The sequence below is a fragment of the Brienomyrus brachyistius genome, chromosome 16 (genome assembly GCF_023856365.1).
Source record: "Brienomyrus brachyistius isolate T26 chromosome 16, BBRACH_0.4, whole genome shotgun sequence".
Lineage (NCBI taxonomy): Eukaryota > Metazoa > Chordata > Actinopteri > Osteoglossiformes > Mormyridae > Brienomyrus > Brienomyrus brachyistius.
The window spans coordinates 8,165,029-8,178,753 of NC_064548.1; the positions used below are offsets into that span (position 1 = coordinate 8,165,029).

The 13,725-nt window shown below is 43.0% G+C and overlaps 1 protein-coding gene across 1 annotated transcript; it reads right to left on the reverse strand.

Moving 5' to 3' along the window:
• Positions 1-2,962: 2,962 nt before the first annotated feature.
• On the reverse strand, positions 2,963-9,358 carry tnfaip6 (tumor necrosis factor, alpha-induced protein 6). The gene is made up of 6 exons (XM_048979428.1): positions 9,159-9,358; positions 7,946-8,083; positions 7,096-7,257; positions 5,788-6,016; positions 3,896-3,936; positions 2,963-3,236 (listed from the first exon to the last, which is right to left on the reverse strand). Exons 1-6 carry the CDS (start codon positions 9,277-9,279, stop codon positions 3,097-3,099), a joined length of 831 nt encoding a protein of 276 aa, XP_048835385.1. The 5' UTR covers positions 9,280-9,358; the 3' UTR covers positions 2,963-3,096.
• Between the last annotated feature and the right edge of the window lie 4,367 nt (positions 9,359-13,725).

The following is a 13,725-nucleotide window of genomic DNA, read 5'->3' on the forward strand; positions in this document are numbered from 1 at the left end:
CCACTGATGAGCTAGTGTCCTTCCCATCAGCTCAATAAACAAAGAGCAATGCACATCTGGACTGTCTTACCGGACTTGCCACAGCAGAGTAATGACGCAACATGAATCTATTAAGTACTTGTATGTAAACCTAATCTGACCATCATGGCCAGTATTGTTATTCTGACTGCTAATGACTGACTATGATATAGTAACACATTGCACTGGGTGACAAGGTCGAATATGGGGAAAATTTATTTTAAAAGAAGATATGTAAGTTGAATGAAGCTGCTTTAAAAACATTTTTGTATCTGAATACTGATTTGTTATGAACTGGTATAATTAGATTTGGCCATTAATAAAATAATCTACATTTAAATATCTGTGGTCTTGTTCTAAATTCCAGTGGCCAAATAATTATTACTTCTTCTACTTCCTTTTCTTTCACCTATTAAACTTAAGTTTTTAACGGGGGTACCAAAATCATACTTGTAATGGCTTCCATACAGTTAATTACACAGGAGTTGAGAGGAAGATGAAATTTCACAGCTGCAGAGTCCCAAAGAGATGTGTGACTGAGATCAGTGGAAACCATGACTTGGCTCCACCGGGGAACTTGTTCGGTTCCAGAATCGCTCCAGGGGGGTCTCTTATTCCGGCTGTACTGCGTAACGGGATCGAGCCCCCAGCAGCCGGCCTCCCAGTCTCTCATCAAAATGGCAGCAGATCTGAATGAATCTCGGAAATTACCAGCACAACTGGACCGGGGAGGGATATCAAACATAATAAGCTTGAAGCTTCTCAAAAGAAAGGACATCACTGACACCCATAAGCAGCAACTACAAAATAAAGATATCTCATTTCAGCTAATACCCGGTTAAATCTACATTTTAAATGTCCGTTTAAGCCACATTTTCCTGGGCTTTTGGCTCTCGGGCAAATTCCCCACGAAGGCTAGATACAACCAAAATGTCACTCATGCAGGTAGGTCAGTACTTAAAACACGTTTGACATATAATATTACAATTTATTTTTCAGCTAAATGGAGACTACACGCAGGAAAAACACGGATCAAACTACAGTGCACTGCGTTTTAATTCTTCTCTCCATATGTTTTTCAGAAAATTGGTATAAATGAAAACATAAAAGGTTAACGGAAAACGAATACAAATATGGGCAGGGTTACCGCTGAGGCACAAAGCCACAGAAACCTTCGCTGTATTTTCTGCCTAGTGCAGGACTGCACAAACATTAGCAAACTATAGTGTGACAAACGGGTATTCCATAAAGCGAAAAGCTGTCCTCCCAAATTCACCTAGCTAACTAACCCTAACCCACCTACTGCTGCGGCTCCGGGCACCGCGAAGCATGATCGCTGGGTACTGTTCAAGCTGTCGGGGGTCTCCCAAGGTGGCACCCTTGGTGATCTTCCACATCAAACATACGGACTACAAAATATATATTTTTGTAGTCCATTATTTTTGCAACATTGTTTTACTGCATATGCGATTTATTGTGATAAAAAGAACCGTTTGACAGGCTTAATAACCGTGCTAATCTACTGTCCCCCCCCCCGGCAATTTGCGTAACTTTTGCGTGGCACTAGAGAGTGCGAGGATTTCTGTAGCGTGGCTCTCATTACCGAAACAAAGTGAAATCGGATGGCCCCATACACCGTGTAGCCAATCTATTTGTATAAAGTTCGTACTTCCTTTTAAATCCTCACTAATACCACAAAAACATTAGTATATGTAGCTAGCAATGTGAATCATACAGATTATATTTTGTCGTTTTTAAACAAGTATTGTAGCACCGGCGAGATGGCTCCGAGTAGCGGAGGCCATTTGCATTTCCCGGCGTACATGTGTAACCGGTCAGTCCCTGCCTGTACTCTGCGTTGTGTTTAAGGGTATTATCATGTGTGTGTGGGGTGCAGGAGGAAAGAATATTAGACGCCGTTGTCGTTCCCGAATTTTTTATTGAACCTGTTCGGAACATTTGGGAAAGGGGTAAACTTCGAATGCTCTGGCCCTCTCGCTCTCTCTCTTCCCGCGTGTGCAATACACCAAAGGGGCCCAGCGCGCCAGAGGAAAACGCGCACATTATTCAAACTAAACATAAATGGGAAATGATACAGAAAATAATGTTAATCTAATACAAATGAAAACATACCTGTTGGGAACATTAGGGAAAGGGGTAAACTTCGTATGCTCTGGCCCTCTCGCTCTCTCTGCACAAAGTAAAACGATGTACATACTTATGTATAGACATTTTCCTATCCCCTACTTATGATAAATAATAAATCAAGTATAATATATGGGGCATAATTATACGATTGATTTATTAACTCGGGGGACCCTGCCACTTCCACCGCGTGTACAATACACCAAAGGGAAGAGGAAATGAGGTCGGGACCCTTATAAAGGGGAAAAGACAGAGGGAGGGGCGATGCAGGACAAGAGCATCATGGGAAGTTTAAGGGATATTGTACCCATCAGGTTAAACAGAAAAAGGAAAACAGAATCTTGTATAATTATAAATTAAAAGTAAGATAACAACCTGTTACACTTGCAAGCCGTGTAAATAGCCCCTGCATTTATTGTTGTTAATACTTGTGTTCCCGATTGTACTGTGTGCCTTTGCCCTGTCACATGTGAACCCGGTGCGATCCTTGCATATCTTTATCTTTTAAATAAATTATCCAACGTGTTTGTGTCGTCTGACCATTCTGCGTTTCCCCGTTAAGTGTTGTTGGAGGGTGGTTGTTCTCTGTCTCAGTGCCTCGTTGTCTTCCTGTCGCTTCGATACCTGGTTCTGCCAAGCAATGCAATATGTATTTCTCCAGTGAAGTAAATAGTATCTGTTGCTCTCATTAGGTTGCACCTGACAGTTACTGGTATTAATTTGGATTAGTTTGCTTGTGGTTCCTCGGTCGCTGCACAACTTTTAAAAATAATGAGAAAGCATAAAGTTTACAAACAGCAATAGAAAACGAACTGCATTTAATACCATATATTTCTTATGAACGAATATAAAAAGTTATAAATACAGATATTACACAAATTTAAGCCATTTTATTAATGTAAGAGGGTAAGACTGATGAATATGTTAAAGACGTCATTCATCGCTCAGCGAAGTTGGACTTGAGGTGATGATTGCTGGTGAGTCTGTAGGTGAGTCGACCGCAAAGTATTCCAGCTGGAATCCACCAGCCGTCACAGAGGAGTCGGAGAGAAACTTCAGTGTGATGACATTTCCTGAGGGAAGGAGCATAATTTGTGTGAAAGTAGTACACATGCCAACAACACATCAGGGTGGTTTTATTCAATATAATTACACCACTTGTCCAGGGTTACCAACTTTGGTCAGCTGTCTGACATGAGATTTTCAATTCGAGAAAAGTCTGCGCATGCATTGTATGTAAAAGTTTTATTACCTTGTAATTTGGGCTTGCAAACAACCCCTATACTTTTAATTTCAGTAATTTTAGGTTTACAATGAAATAACATTGATTTGCTGTAAGATTTTTTGTGTGAGACTCAAAGCGTGAGTGTCATGCCAGATGCGGGAGAGTTGGCAACCCCGCACTGTCATGGATTTATGAATGCTGGTTTTACTGCTAGCTTGGTGACTCTGGTCCCTTAATGTTCTTTATGTTGTACTTCTCGTCATTCAGTTGTCCTATTAGGTTCGTGCTTTGAAGATGTTGTCTAGTTCTTGCTTTAATGTCCATTTAATGTACTTTCATTTGAAGCTCAACCTAGCCATACTTAAGCCTAGCTGACTGCTTGACAACTGTATTATTGTATTGTGCTATTTGTCTGACTTGTAGTTCGCTTTTGATCAAAGGCACCTGCTAAATAAAACTTAATGTAAATATATTATGAAATTCCAACCAAGACCAGTAATACCAGACCTGTACTGATAAAGTCCTCTGGCAAATCATCACCGCAGAATCTACAGAAAAGAAAAGAAACAAGTATATTTCCATGTTAGGTCCTGTTCAAATGAACTTCCAGTTTGAAAAGTGAGATTTTCTGAAAACTAACATTTTGATTCTGAAAGTATAAATATGGAAAAGAGAATTTACACAGCCATCCTTACAAATACAAACTTACCTATATCTACACCTACAAAATTCCCACACTTTGAAAACCGCCGGGCACAGTTAACCGAAAAGTTAACTTCGATAATCTGCTAACTCTAAAGTTTAACTGAATAAAGCTAAACGGATAAACCACTAAAACCATCTGCGGAAGCTAACGATAACCGCTAACTTATATGAATTTAACTTTGGTTTTGGGTTCTGAAACCTTTAAAAGCATACATAGAATGCTAAAAATTTAGCCTGTTTAACAATGAAGTCTCTCATCTGCCTGACTAGAGTGAATAGCAGAGAATATTTAGATCGTACTATTGGTTATCCTTGGATTCCGTAGATTGTCCAGAATAAATATGCATTGAAATTTTCTTTCTATATTTCATTTGTGAGATATAAGTGTTTTGTCAGAGAAACCCTATTTCCCGCCAGCATGACTCCATTTACCCGGAACTAGAAAGGATGGTCTCAGCTCTTTATTGGTCCATATCTCTGTCAGTTAAAACTCAGAAAATACATCCGGGACCTGTGTCACGAATCAGAGATGAATCTCAATACCGGTACTTGACCATACTTGTGTTCTCAGGTACCCATTTTACTTCATCTTCCATTGCCGAAGACCAGTTCCAATACTAAGAACACAAGTACATGAGGACGGTAAAAATCTGTGGATGTTAGTCTTGCTCCACCCCAAATATGAAGGACACATCGGTTGCATCCCCACTGAATGAAAGCTATATCATGATTCATTGCACGCCAAGTTCATTCTTGGAAGGCAAATACGGTCTTTGCGTTCTTGATACTGAGATTCATCCCAGGATTTTTTGCTTAGCTGGATAACTTTTCGGATTTAATGTAGTCTGAATGAATTGAAGTGAATGAAGATAAAGTCCATTTAAATTTTGGTACGTTAAATCCCACAAGTTATCTGGCTAAGCAAGAAATCCAGCTTCATGATACAGGCCGCTTTTGTCCACTTAGTTCAGGGTACCCCAGTTTAAATTGATTTTTTGATCTTTGTTCACTTACATTTAGCCCAGACTAGCTTTAATCGGACATGTTATCCACAATCACCTCTTATGAGCTGTCGCAGACACGCTCACAACAGACAGGAAGAAATATATATGATTTTAGTTTTGACCTCTTAACTTTACTTATTTAGCTGTAAAAAATGTTAGAAGATTTTCAATTAGCAGAAGTAAATTCAATAGAAGCTAGTTGGTCCATTAATGGTTTTCAAAGTTTGCGCAAGTGCTAATCAAACAAAAAACATTAGCATCACTAATTAGCAGTTGGTGGATTAGCAGAATGCTAATTAGAAAACTTGCATCTGTTAAATTTTTGCAAATAGTTTTCAGTCTTGAAATATATTTCAAATTGCGCATATAAGGCCAAGAAAAAACTGAATACTGTAGTACAAGTATGTACAAATGAACAAATCTCTCATTTAATGAAATATCTGCAGTGTTGCTTTAATACTATTGATTTATACTCGACTACTCTTCTTATCCTAGGAATCATTCAATAGCACTCGCTACCAAAACAATTACACTAAGTGATATGTAAAAACCATTTTTAATCACAGAAGATTCTATATTGGTACACCTGGAGGCAAAGGATGGCAAATGAATGGTCTGTATTACAGTACTTCTAAGGGTGATTAAAGCCTCTGCTTTCAGACCAACCAATTAGACTAGCCAATTTCTTACCTCCCAACAAAGCCAGTGACGTCATCATAACTGTCATAAATCTCAAGGTAGTCAGAGAGGCAGGCAGTGTCATCCTCCACGTCGAATTCCAGGAAGCGCAGCTGCACCCGCTGTCCGTAGCGTAGGCGAATGTGCCAGTAGCAGATCTGCTCATCCTCATACTCATCTGGGTACCCAGGGGAATTAATAAGTCTGTGCTGCTCTGTCAGAATTCCTCCACACTGCTTCCCTGTAGAAAAACAGCCGAGGTGAGGCAACTGGGGGGGGGGGGGACATTGTTAAATCCCAGGCATTTCAGGAAAGAACTATATTTTAAACTGGCCAGTGATACATGTTAAAACTCTCTGATTCATTAAAACTAAGTGATTTATACTCTGTGTGTGTATGTCTAAACACACACAAGGGACAGTGGAAATAAGACGTCTGCTACAGTTTGGTTTCAGCACTGAAATTATTGCTGATAAAATATACCTTGAACCTGCATATACCTTGAATCGCTAATGAAACAGGTCACATTTTTTGACTTATGTAAACTATTAGTGAAATCCAATTTCAAAATAGGTTGGGAAATGACTTTCTTTGTGATGTGGCATGGTAGTGCAGTGGTTAGCACTATTGCCTCACACCACTGGGACCAGAGTTTGAGTCTTTCACTGGGTTATGTGTGTGGAGTTTGCATGTTCTCTCTATGTCATCATGGGATTTCCTCCGGTTTCCCCCCACAGTCCAAAGACATGCTGAGGTTAACTGGAGTTACTAAATTGCCCATAGGTGTGAGCGTGCCCTGTGAGTGGTCTCCTCCCCCCCCCCCCCCCCCACCCTGGGTTGTGCCCGTAGCTTCTGGGATAGGCTCTGGACCCCCTGTGACCCAGAAGGATAAGAGGTTTGGAAAATGGATGGATGTTCTTTGTAAGGCAGTGAGGGGGAAATAATCCAAAACGTTCAGAATTAATAACAGCAAGCATTTCTGAGAGGTTTAAAAATTGGAATTAAAGTGTTTTTTTAATGACAGTCTCCAATTTGTCAACAAGCATTTAAAAGATTATGACATCATTTGAATTGCGTCCTACACTTGCTAACCCTTATGGCAAATGCGAGTAGTATGCCACTCATCTGTGACTAGCATTTTTTCTGCTCTTTATACATTGTAGATGTATCTTACCACTACAAAAAAACAACCCTTAACAGTACTCAGACCTAACCATCAACTCAAAGGGAGTTTAGCATGATCACAGTCTTCCACTGTGAGCGGGGGCTGTGTAGCACCGCGCCCTGATGATCAGTACTACCCATTTTGGTTTTACTCACCATTGGGGTTATAACAATAGACGTCCCACCGCTCACTCTTGTTCAGCCTGTAACCATAGTCAATGATGCCAACTTTGCCAAAGCCACATCTGGCCCCCACTTTAACGATGGGGTAGCCAACTCGCCCCTTGTCAAACCAGCCAGCTGAGCACACATGGAGACCTGAGGGGGCAGATTGGACTGTTAAAGGATCTGCTCTCCCATGATCTGGAGACATTGTCTGTGATCCTAGCATATACATGTTAGGATACCATTAATATCACATACATTACATGTCATTTGATAAAATGGAAGGACATGATCATTCCTGCAGTATGATAACAACCAAAATCAGTATATTGTAATTGCAGACAACTAGAGTTGTAAAAAATGTAACAACATAATTTGTTATTGCTATAATTACGCTATTGTCTGTATGTCATTTCCTTACGAGATTTAAACAATACCAGTCATCAAAAATATTAATACCAAAGAGCATCATTTAAGAATGCAGGTATCGTCTAAATCATAGGTATCAAAAGCTAATGGTAAGTGTCCCATGGTCCCTTTCTTCATTTTGGAAAATGCTATGATTTTATTCATGCTTAAGAATTCAAGTCAAAGTAATAAATTATGATATCTGGAGAAAATTGCTGGACATCAATGGTCTCTGGTCCTCATCTGGACTGAAATACAATTGAATACAGACCTCGCAAGCAATTGCCCCCCCCTCCCCCCCCCCCACCAAGATCAACATTTTAGCTGTTAATCATGATAAATTGTATAGTAAGGATACATCTGGAGGTCAAAAACCCCCTAATGACACAACTGGCATGGGGTCTTTAATGTGGTAGGGGGTGGGATCACAGACCTATGTTACGGGCTGCCTCCAGCTGGTCATATGTTGCCAGTTTACCCCCTTCAAACTCGCAAACGGCTTTGGCTTCCTTGTAGGTCAGCTGGTACCTCCCCTTGCGTGACTCACGGTGGTACACTCCAGCTGCTTGTTCTGTTGACAGAGAGGAGTCCATTATCCCCCTCCCCATCCGCAGGGAGACTTCCATGGATATGGTTATAAAATCAATAGCAGCAGCACAGACTGAAAAATTTAAGAGGCAACAAACCTTTTTTTTATGACCAATAAGAGCAACAGCTTTATCATTTAAGAGAGAAGATTTAGATATAAAGTCCATCTTTAACATAAGAATATAATTTGAGATCCAGAAATCCATCCATCCATTTTCCAAACTGCTTATCCTACTGGGTCGCGGGGGGTCTGGAGCCTATCCTGGAAGCAATGGGCATGAGGCAGGGAACAACCCAGGATGGGGGGCCAGCCCATCGCAGGGCACACTCACACACCATTCACTCACACATGCACACCTACGGGCAATTTAGCAACTCCAATTAGCCTCAGCATGTTTTTGGACTGTGGGGGGAAACCGGAGTACCCGGAGGAAACCCCACGACGACATGGGGAGAACATGCAAACTCCACACACATGTGACCCAGGCGGAGACTCGAACCTGGGTCCCAGAGGTGTGAGGCAACAGTGCTAACCACTGCACCACCATGCCGCCCCCTAGATCCAGAAATCATGTAAAAAAAATCTGTCAAAAAAAGATCTATTTTGTTAAGAATAACACAGGAGGAATATTTATCACCAGTAACGTGTTGCACTTTCACTAACAAAAGGGTAAATGATATGGAAGCGTCTTTTCTTGGTACTTGCCACATTCTTGGTCTTTTAATAGAGCAGAGCTGAATTAAACTGCGTTAGATCTTATGCATGGTCTCACAGAAGCTGAAGCTCACTACAAACCAACTGATCTGCCAGTGTTCACTGAGCACTTTATTTTACCAGAATTTTGTACATAAAGGCATTACATGCTTGTGGTGTTTGTCAAAAATATCAGTCTAGTAATAAAATATTACAGAAATAAACTCACTATTCCACTACGTACCGAAAAGTATTCCATAAAAGCGTATGAGTTAAAGTATGGTGACACCGATGGATTTATTTATCAGGTATGGTCCTTCACACTGCAATACACCACAGACAAACGTTGATTAGATGCCCTTACCGAGCCATATGGAGTTGTGAAGAATGCCGCCTTTAAAGCCCCACGCCCAAGCTTCTTCCAAAAGCAGGCAGACGAGCCAGATGATGCTACAAGTTCTCATTGCCCTACAGGGTAAGGGCATATATTACAGGGAAGTTGTTTCTCGAGTCTCTGACAGCGCAGCTGACCGGGTTAGTGGGATATGCGGAGGCAGGGCAGTTCTGCGGAATCACTTTCAATGAGTCCGACGTCAGAGGAGGGCAGGGCTGGACTGGGATTAAGTTAAAAATTTGCCCCGGTCTTTTGTGTCCCCCACGGCCCCACGATGAATTTTACCTATTGATAACTTTTAGCAAGCGATACATTTTGCTGTTCGAGGGGGTATACAATACATATTGATAGCCCACCGGGAAAATACCGGGTTCAAATGGCCAGTCAAGCCCAGGAGGAGGGTGGTGGTCGGCTTCCCTTTAAAAAAGTCGATGACTGGTCCTGAAAAGTAATTCAAAAGAAACGTCATTTCTTCATAGCATATAAACGGTTTTAGATCCTATTTTGGGGGCTTTAGCCATCCTATTTTTTATTTGTTTTTTGTCTCGGCCACCCTGAAAAAATTGTAGCTCCAGTTAGCGATTAATCCCTACGGAGTATACATCAAGTAGAAAATTTACAGCCGGAAATCCCCCCCCCACGCCACCCCCAAATTTTTTCGTGGAGGGTATGGCGTCCTGTATTTCCTCAAATGGCCCCTATAGGGGGCTGAGCCCCTTCCCCCCAAGGGTCAAACCTAGAATTGCCCCTGCTTTTTAGGATTTGTGAATTACAGGCTGTGCGAATATCTCACTGTGGACTATAAAAGTTCTGTTCACTTGCTGGTTTATTTTAATTTATTTATATGCTCCGAATAAGCTAAGTTAAAGAAATTTGTTAAAAAATATTCCTTTAATTTTAGGTCCATTCGGGGAGATTGTAGAGGATTATAAATTTCTGGGTGTCCATCTAGATAGCAAATTGGACTGCTCTAAGAACTGCACTGCCAGCTATAAACACGAAAGGAGTCTGCGGATGTTGTGCGAGTCTGTGGGAGCAAGTGCCCCCTTTTACGCTGTGGTGCGCTGAGGCAGCGATGTCAGGGTGCCTGATGCCAGCAGACTCAAGTTAATCATGAAGGCTGGGCCGGTTCGAGGGGAGCAACTGGACACTATCGACACTGTAGCGCAGAGGGGGATGCTGTCCAGACTTCGGTTTATTATGGTCAATGCTGCTCATCCGCTTCGTAATGCTGTGGTTGGACAGAAGAGCACATTCAGCCGCAGACAGCTGGACTTAAACGCTCCACCGAGCGCCTCAGGAAAACATTCCTTTCGAAAAAAATGTACAACCGGTGAATCACCCAGGGCACATTTGCAATAATACCGTATCTATTCAGAAATAGTTATATATGGCACTTTGTTTTGCCTATTTTAAAATCTTTTTGTGTGGTTTACTGTGCAGTCTTAATTACAAACTATTTCCCCAGGAACAATAAATGTTTTCTGATTCTGATTAAGATATGAGCTGTTTCCGTCAGTGTCGTGAGTACTAGCGGTTTAAAGGAGGCGCGTTTCCACCACATGTAGCGTATTTTCCCGTACTTTGCGAAAGTACCAAAAGTAGGGTACTTCAAGGTGCTGGTTTTCCACTGGCGTTAAAACTGGTACCGGCGTGGCGGGGTATTTTGTACTGAATACGAAGAATGGCTGTATTGTATTATAGGGCTGAACAGTGCGCGATAATAACACCAGCATCGCATGTTACGCATATACAATTCTTACATTGCTAGTGACCTAGATTAAGATCAGTTTTTTTTTTCTTATTTTTAGTTCAGTACCGACATTATAGCGCAGGGGGGTTAAAGTTCCCTAACTCGTTTTTTACTGTCATGGAAAAACAATCTTAGCTAGCCTTGCGATTTTGATGTATTCCTATATATTACATATGTTTAAACCCAACGCAGCACTTTTTGAAAACTGACTGCTGCACGCATTTCTCTGCGCTACTGACTCCCATTGATGACAATCGAAAATGGATACAAACGCATTTCAGAGTGTTTGTATGCGTTTTTTGCTCCCTCTTTTCCCCACAAACACAAGGAACAATCATAGAAACGGCGAAAACAACGCGACATTAAAAACGTACATGGACCCAGAATAACGCGGACAAACGCGAGATGAAAACGCAGAAAAACGCATGCGAAACAATAAAAAACGCAGTACAACGCGTTGCGCTTTTCATTGCGTTTTTTCATTTGCGTTTTTTTTTGGCTTCCCTAATATCAATTGGTTGACTGTGATGTGCAATTCGGTTTGCGTTTTTAACAACATAAGTAGCTATGGTACAATGTTGAGATAATTTGACTACGCTATAATTCAATAACAAACATTTAACTTCAGCGCAATTTAGAGTAAACGATGGGCTATTTTGACATATCCGGGCCAAGTGTTTCAGATCTATGAAATCACTGAAAGAGCTGGTGAAGAAATCAGAACGAATCTTTTAGGCGTAGTGAATCAAACTAACTGCGTCCTAAAAGAGGAGTCATTACGCCCATCACCACTGCTACGCCGCCACAAAACATCTACCCACATAAGGTGCCCCTAAATGTACTAGCGCCCTCTGCTGTATGGGCAAGGAACAAGAACTAAGCTTCTCAGAATTCCTTGCTTCACCCCTGGGTTAGGGGCAGCACGGTGCCTTAGAGATTTGCATTGTTGCCTCATACCTCTGGCACCAGGGTTCAAGTCTCCATCATGGCTCCATGTGTGTGGTTTACATGTTCCTCCAGGTACTTCAGTTTCCCCCGAAAGTCCATAAACATGTTGAGTTGGAGTTATCAAATTGCCCATAGGTGTGCATGTGTAAGTGAGTGGTGTGTGAGTGTGCCCTGCAATGGGTTGGCTCCCCATCTTAGGTTGTTCCCTGCCTTGTGCCAATAGCTTCCAGGGTAGGCTCTGGAGAAGCAGTTAGGCAGAATAGGATAAGCAGTTACAGAAGATGGATGGATGGATGGATGGATGGCCCCTGCGGGTTAGCAGAGCATAGTGTGGTGTTGGGGGGGGGCATAGTGAAGTGGTGTCAGGAAGAAGACAGAGGCCTATATTTCAAGATGAAGAAGCACAAGTTATCAGACTGATAATGGGGCTGTCAATTCATTTTATAATCTTTATATTCAGTATAGAAATTAAATTCTATCAAAAACTGTGCTCATGCTATTCTCCCATTGTAGTATTAAAATTAATGTAGCTGAAGCTAAAACAAGGAACTTCAAAGCACCTGTTATCCAAGATACATTGTTAATTTTTTATTTAAAATTATTTATTTTAATATATATATATATACCTCTCTTGGAGCCGACACCTTATCGTGGTGGAGGGGTTTGCGTGTTCCAGTGATCTCAGGAGCTATGTTGTCTGGGGCTTTATGCCCCTGGTAGGGTCACCCAAGGCAAACAGGTCCTGGGTGAGGAACCAGATGAAGTGTGGCTCAGAAGATTCCTATGAAGGACAAGATTTTGGACACACGATTTCCCTTGGCCAGACGCGGGTCACCGGGGCCCCCCCCTGGAGCCAGGCCTGGGGGTGGGGCTCGAGGGCGAGCGCCTGGTGGCCAGGCCTACACTCATGGGGCCTGGTCGGGCACAGCCCGAACAAGGCACGTGGGTCCCCCCTCCAATGGGCTCACCACCCATGGGAGGGGCTATAGGGGTCGGGTGCGATGCAAGCTGGCCGGCTGCCAAAGGCGGGGACCTTGGCGGTCCGATCCTCGGCTGCAGAAGCTAGCTCTAGGGACATGGAATGTCACCTCTCTGATGGGGAAGGAGCCTGACCTGGTGCGCGAGGTTGCGAAGTTCCGGCTAGATATAGTCGGACTCACCTCGACGCACGGCTTGGGCTCTGGAACCAGTCTCCTTGAGGGGGGTTGGACCCTTTTCCACTCTGGAGTTGCCCACGGGGAGAGGCGCCGAGCGGGGGTGGGCATATTTATTGCCCCCTGGCTGGGTACCTGTACATTGGGGTTTACCGCAGTGGACGAGAGGGTAGCCTCCCTTCGCCTTCGGGTGGGGGGACGGATCCTGACTGTTGTTTGCGCTTATGTGCCAAACGGCAGTTCAGAATACCCACCCTTTTTGGAGTCCTTGGAAGGGGTGTTGGAAAGCGCTCCTCCTGGGGACTCTCTTGTTCTGCTGGGGGACTTCAATGCTCACGTGGGCAATGACAGTGAGACCTGGAGGGGCGTAATTGGGAGGAACGGCCCCCCCGACCTGAACCCGAGCGGTGCTTTGTTGTTGGACTTCTGTGCTCATCATGGATTGTCCATAATGAACACCATGTTCAAACATAAGGGTGTCCACATTTGCACTTAGCACCAGGACACCCTAGGCCGCAGTTCGATGATTGACTTTGTAGTCGTGTCGTCGGACTTGGGCCGCATGTCTTGGACACTCGGGTGAAGAGAGGGGCGGAGCTGTCAACTGAGCACTACCTGGTGGTGGGTTGGCTCCGCTGGTGGGGGAGGAAGCCGGCCAGGCCTGGCAGGCCCAAGCGTATAG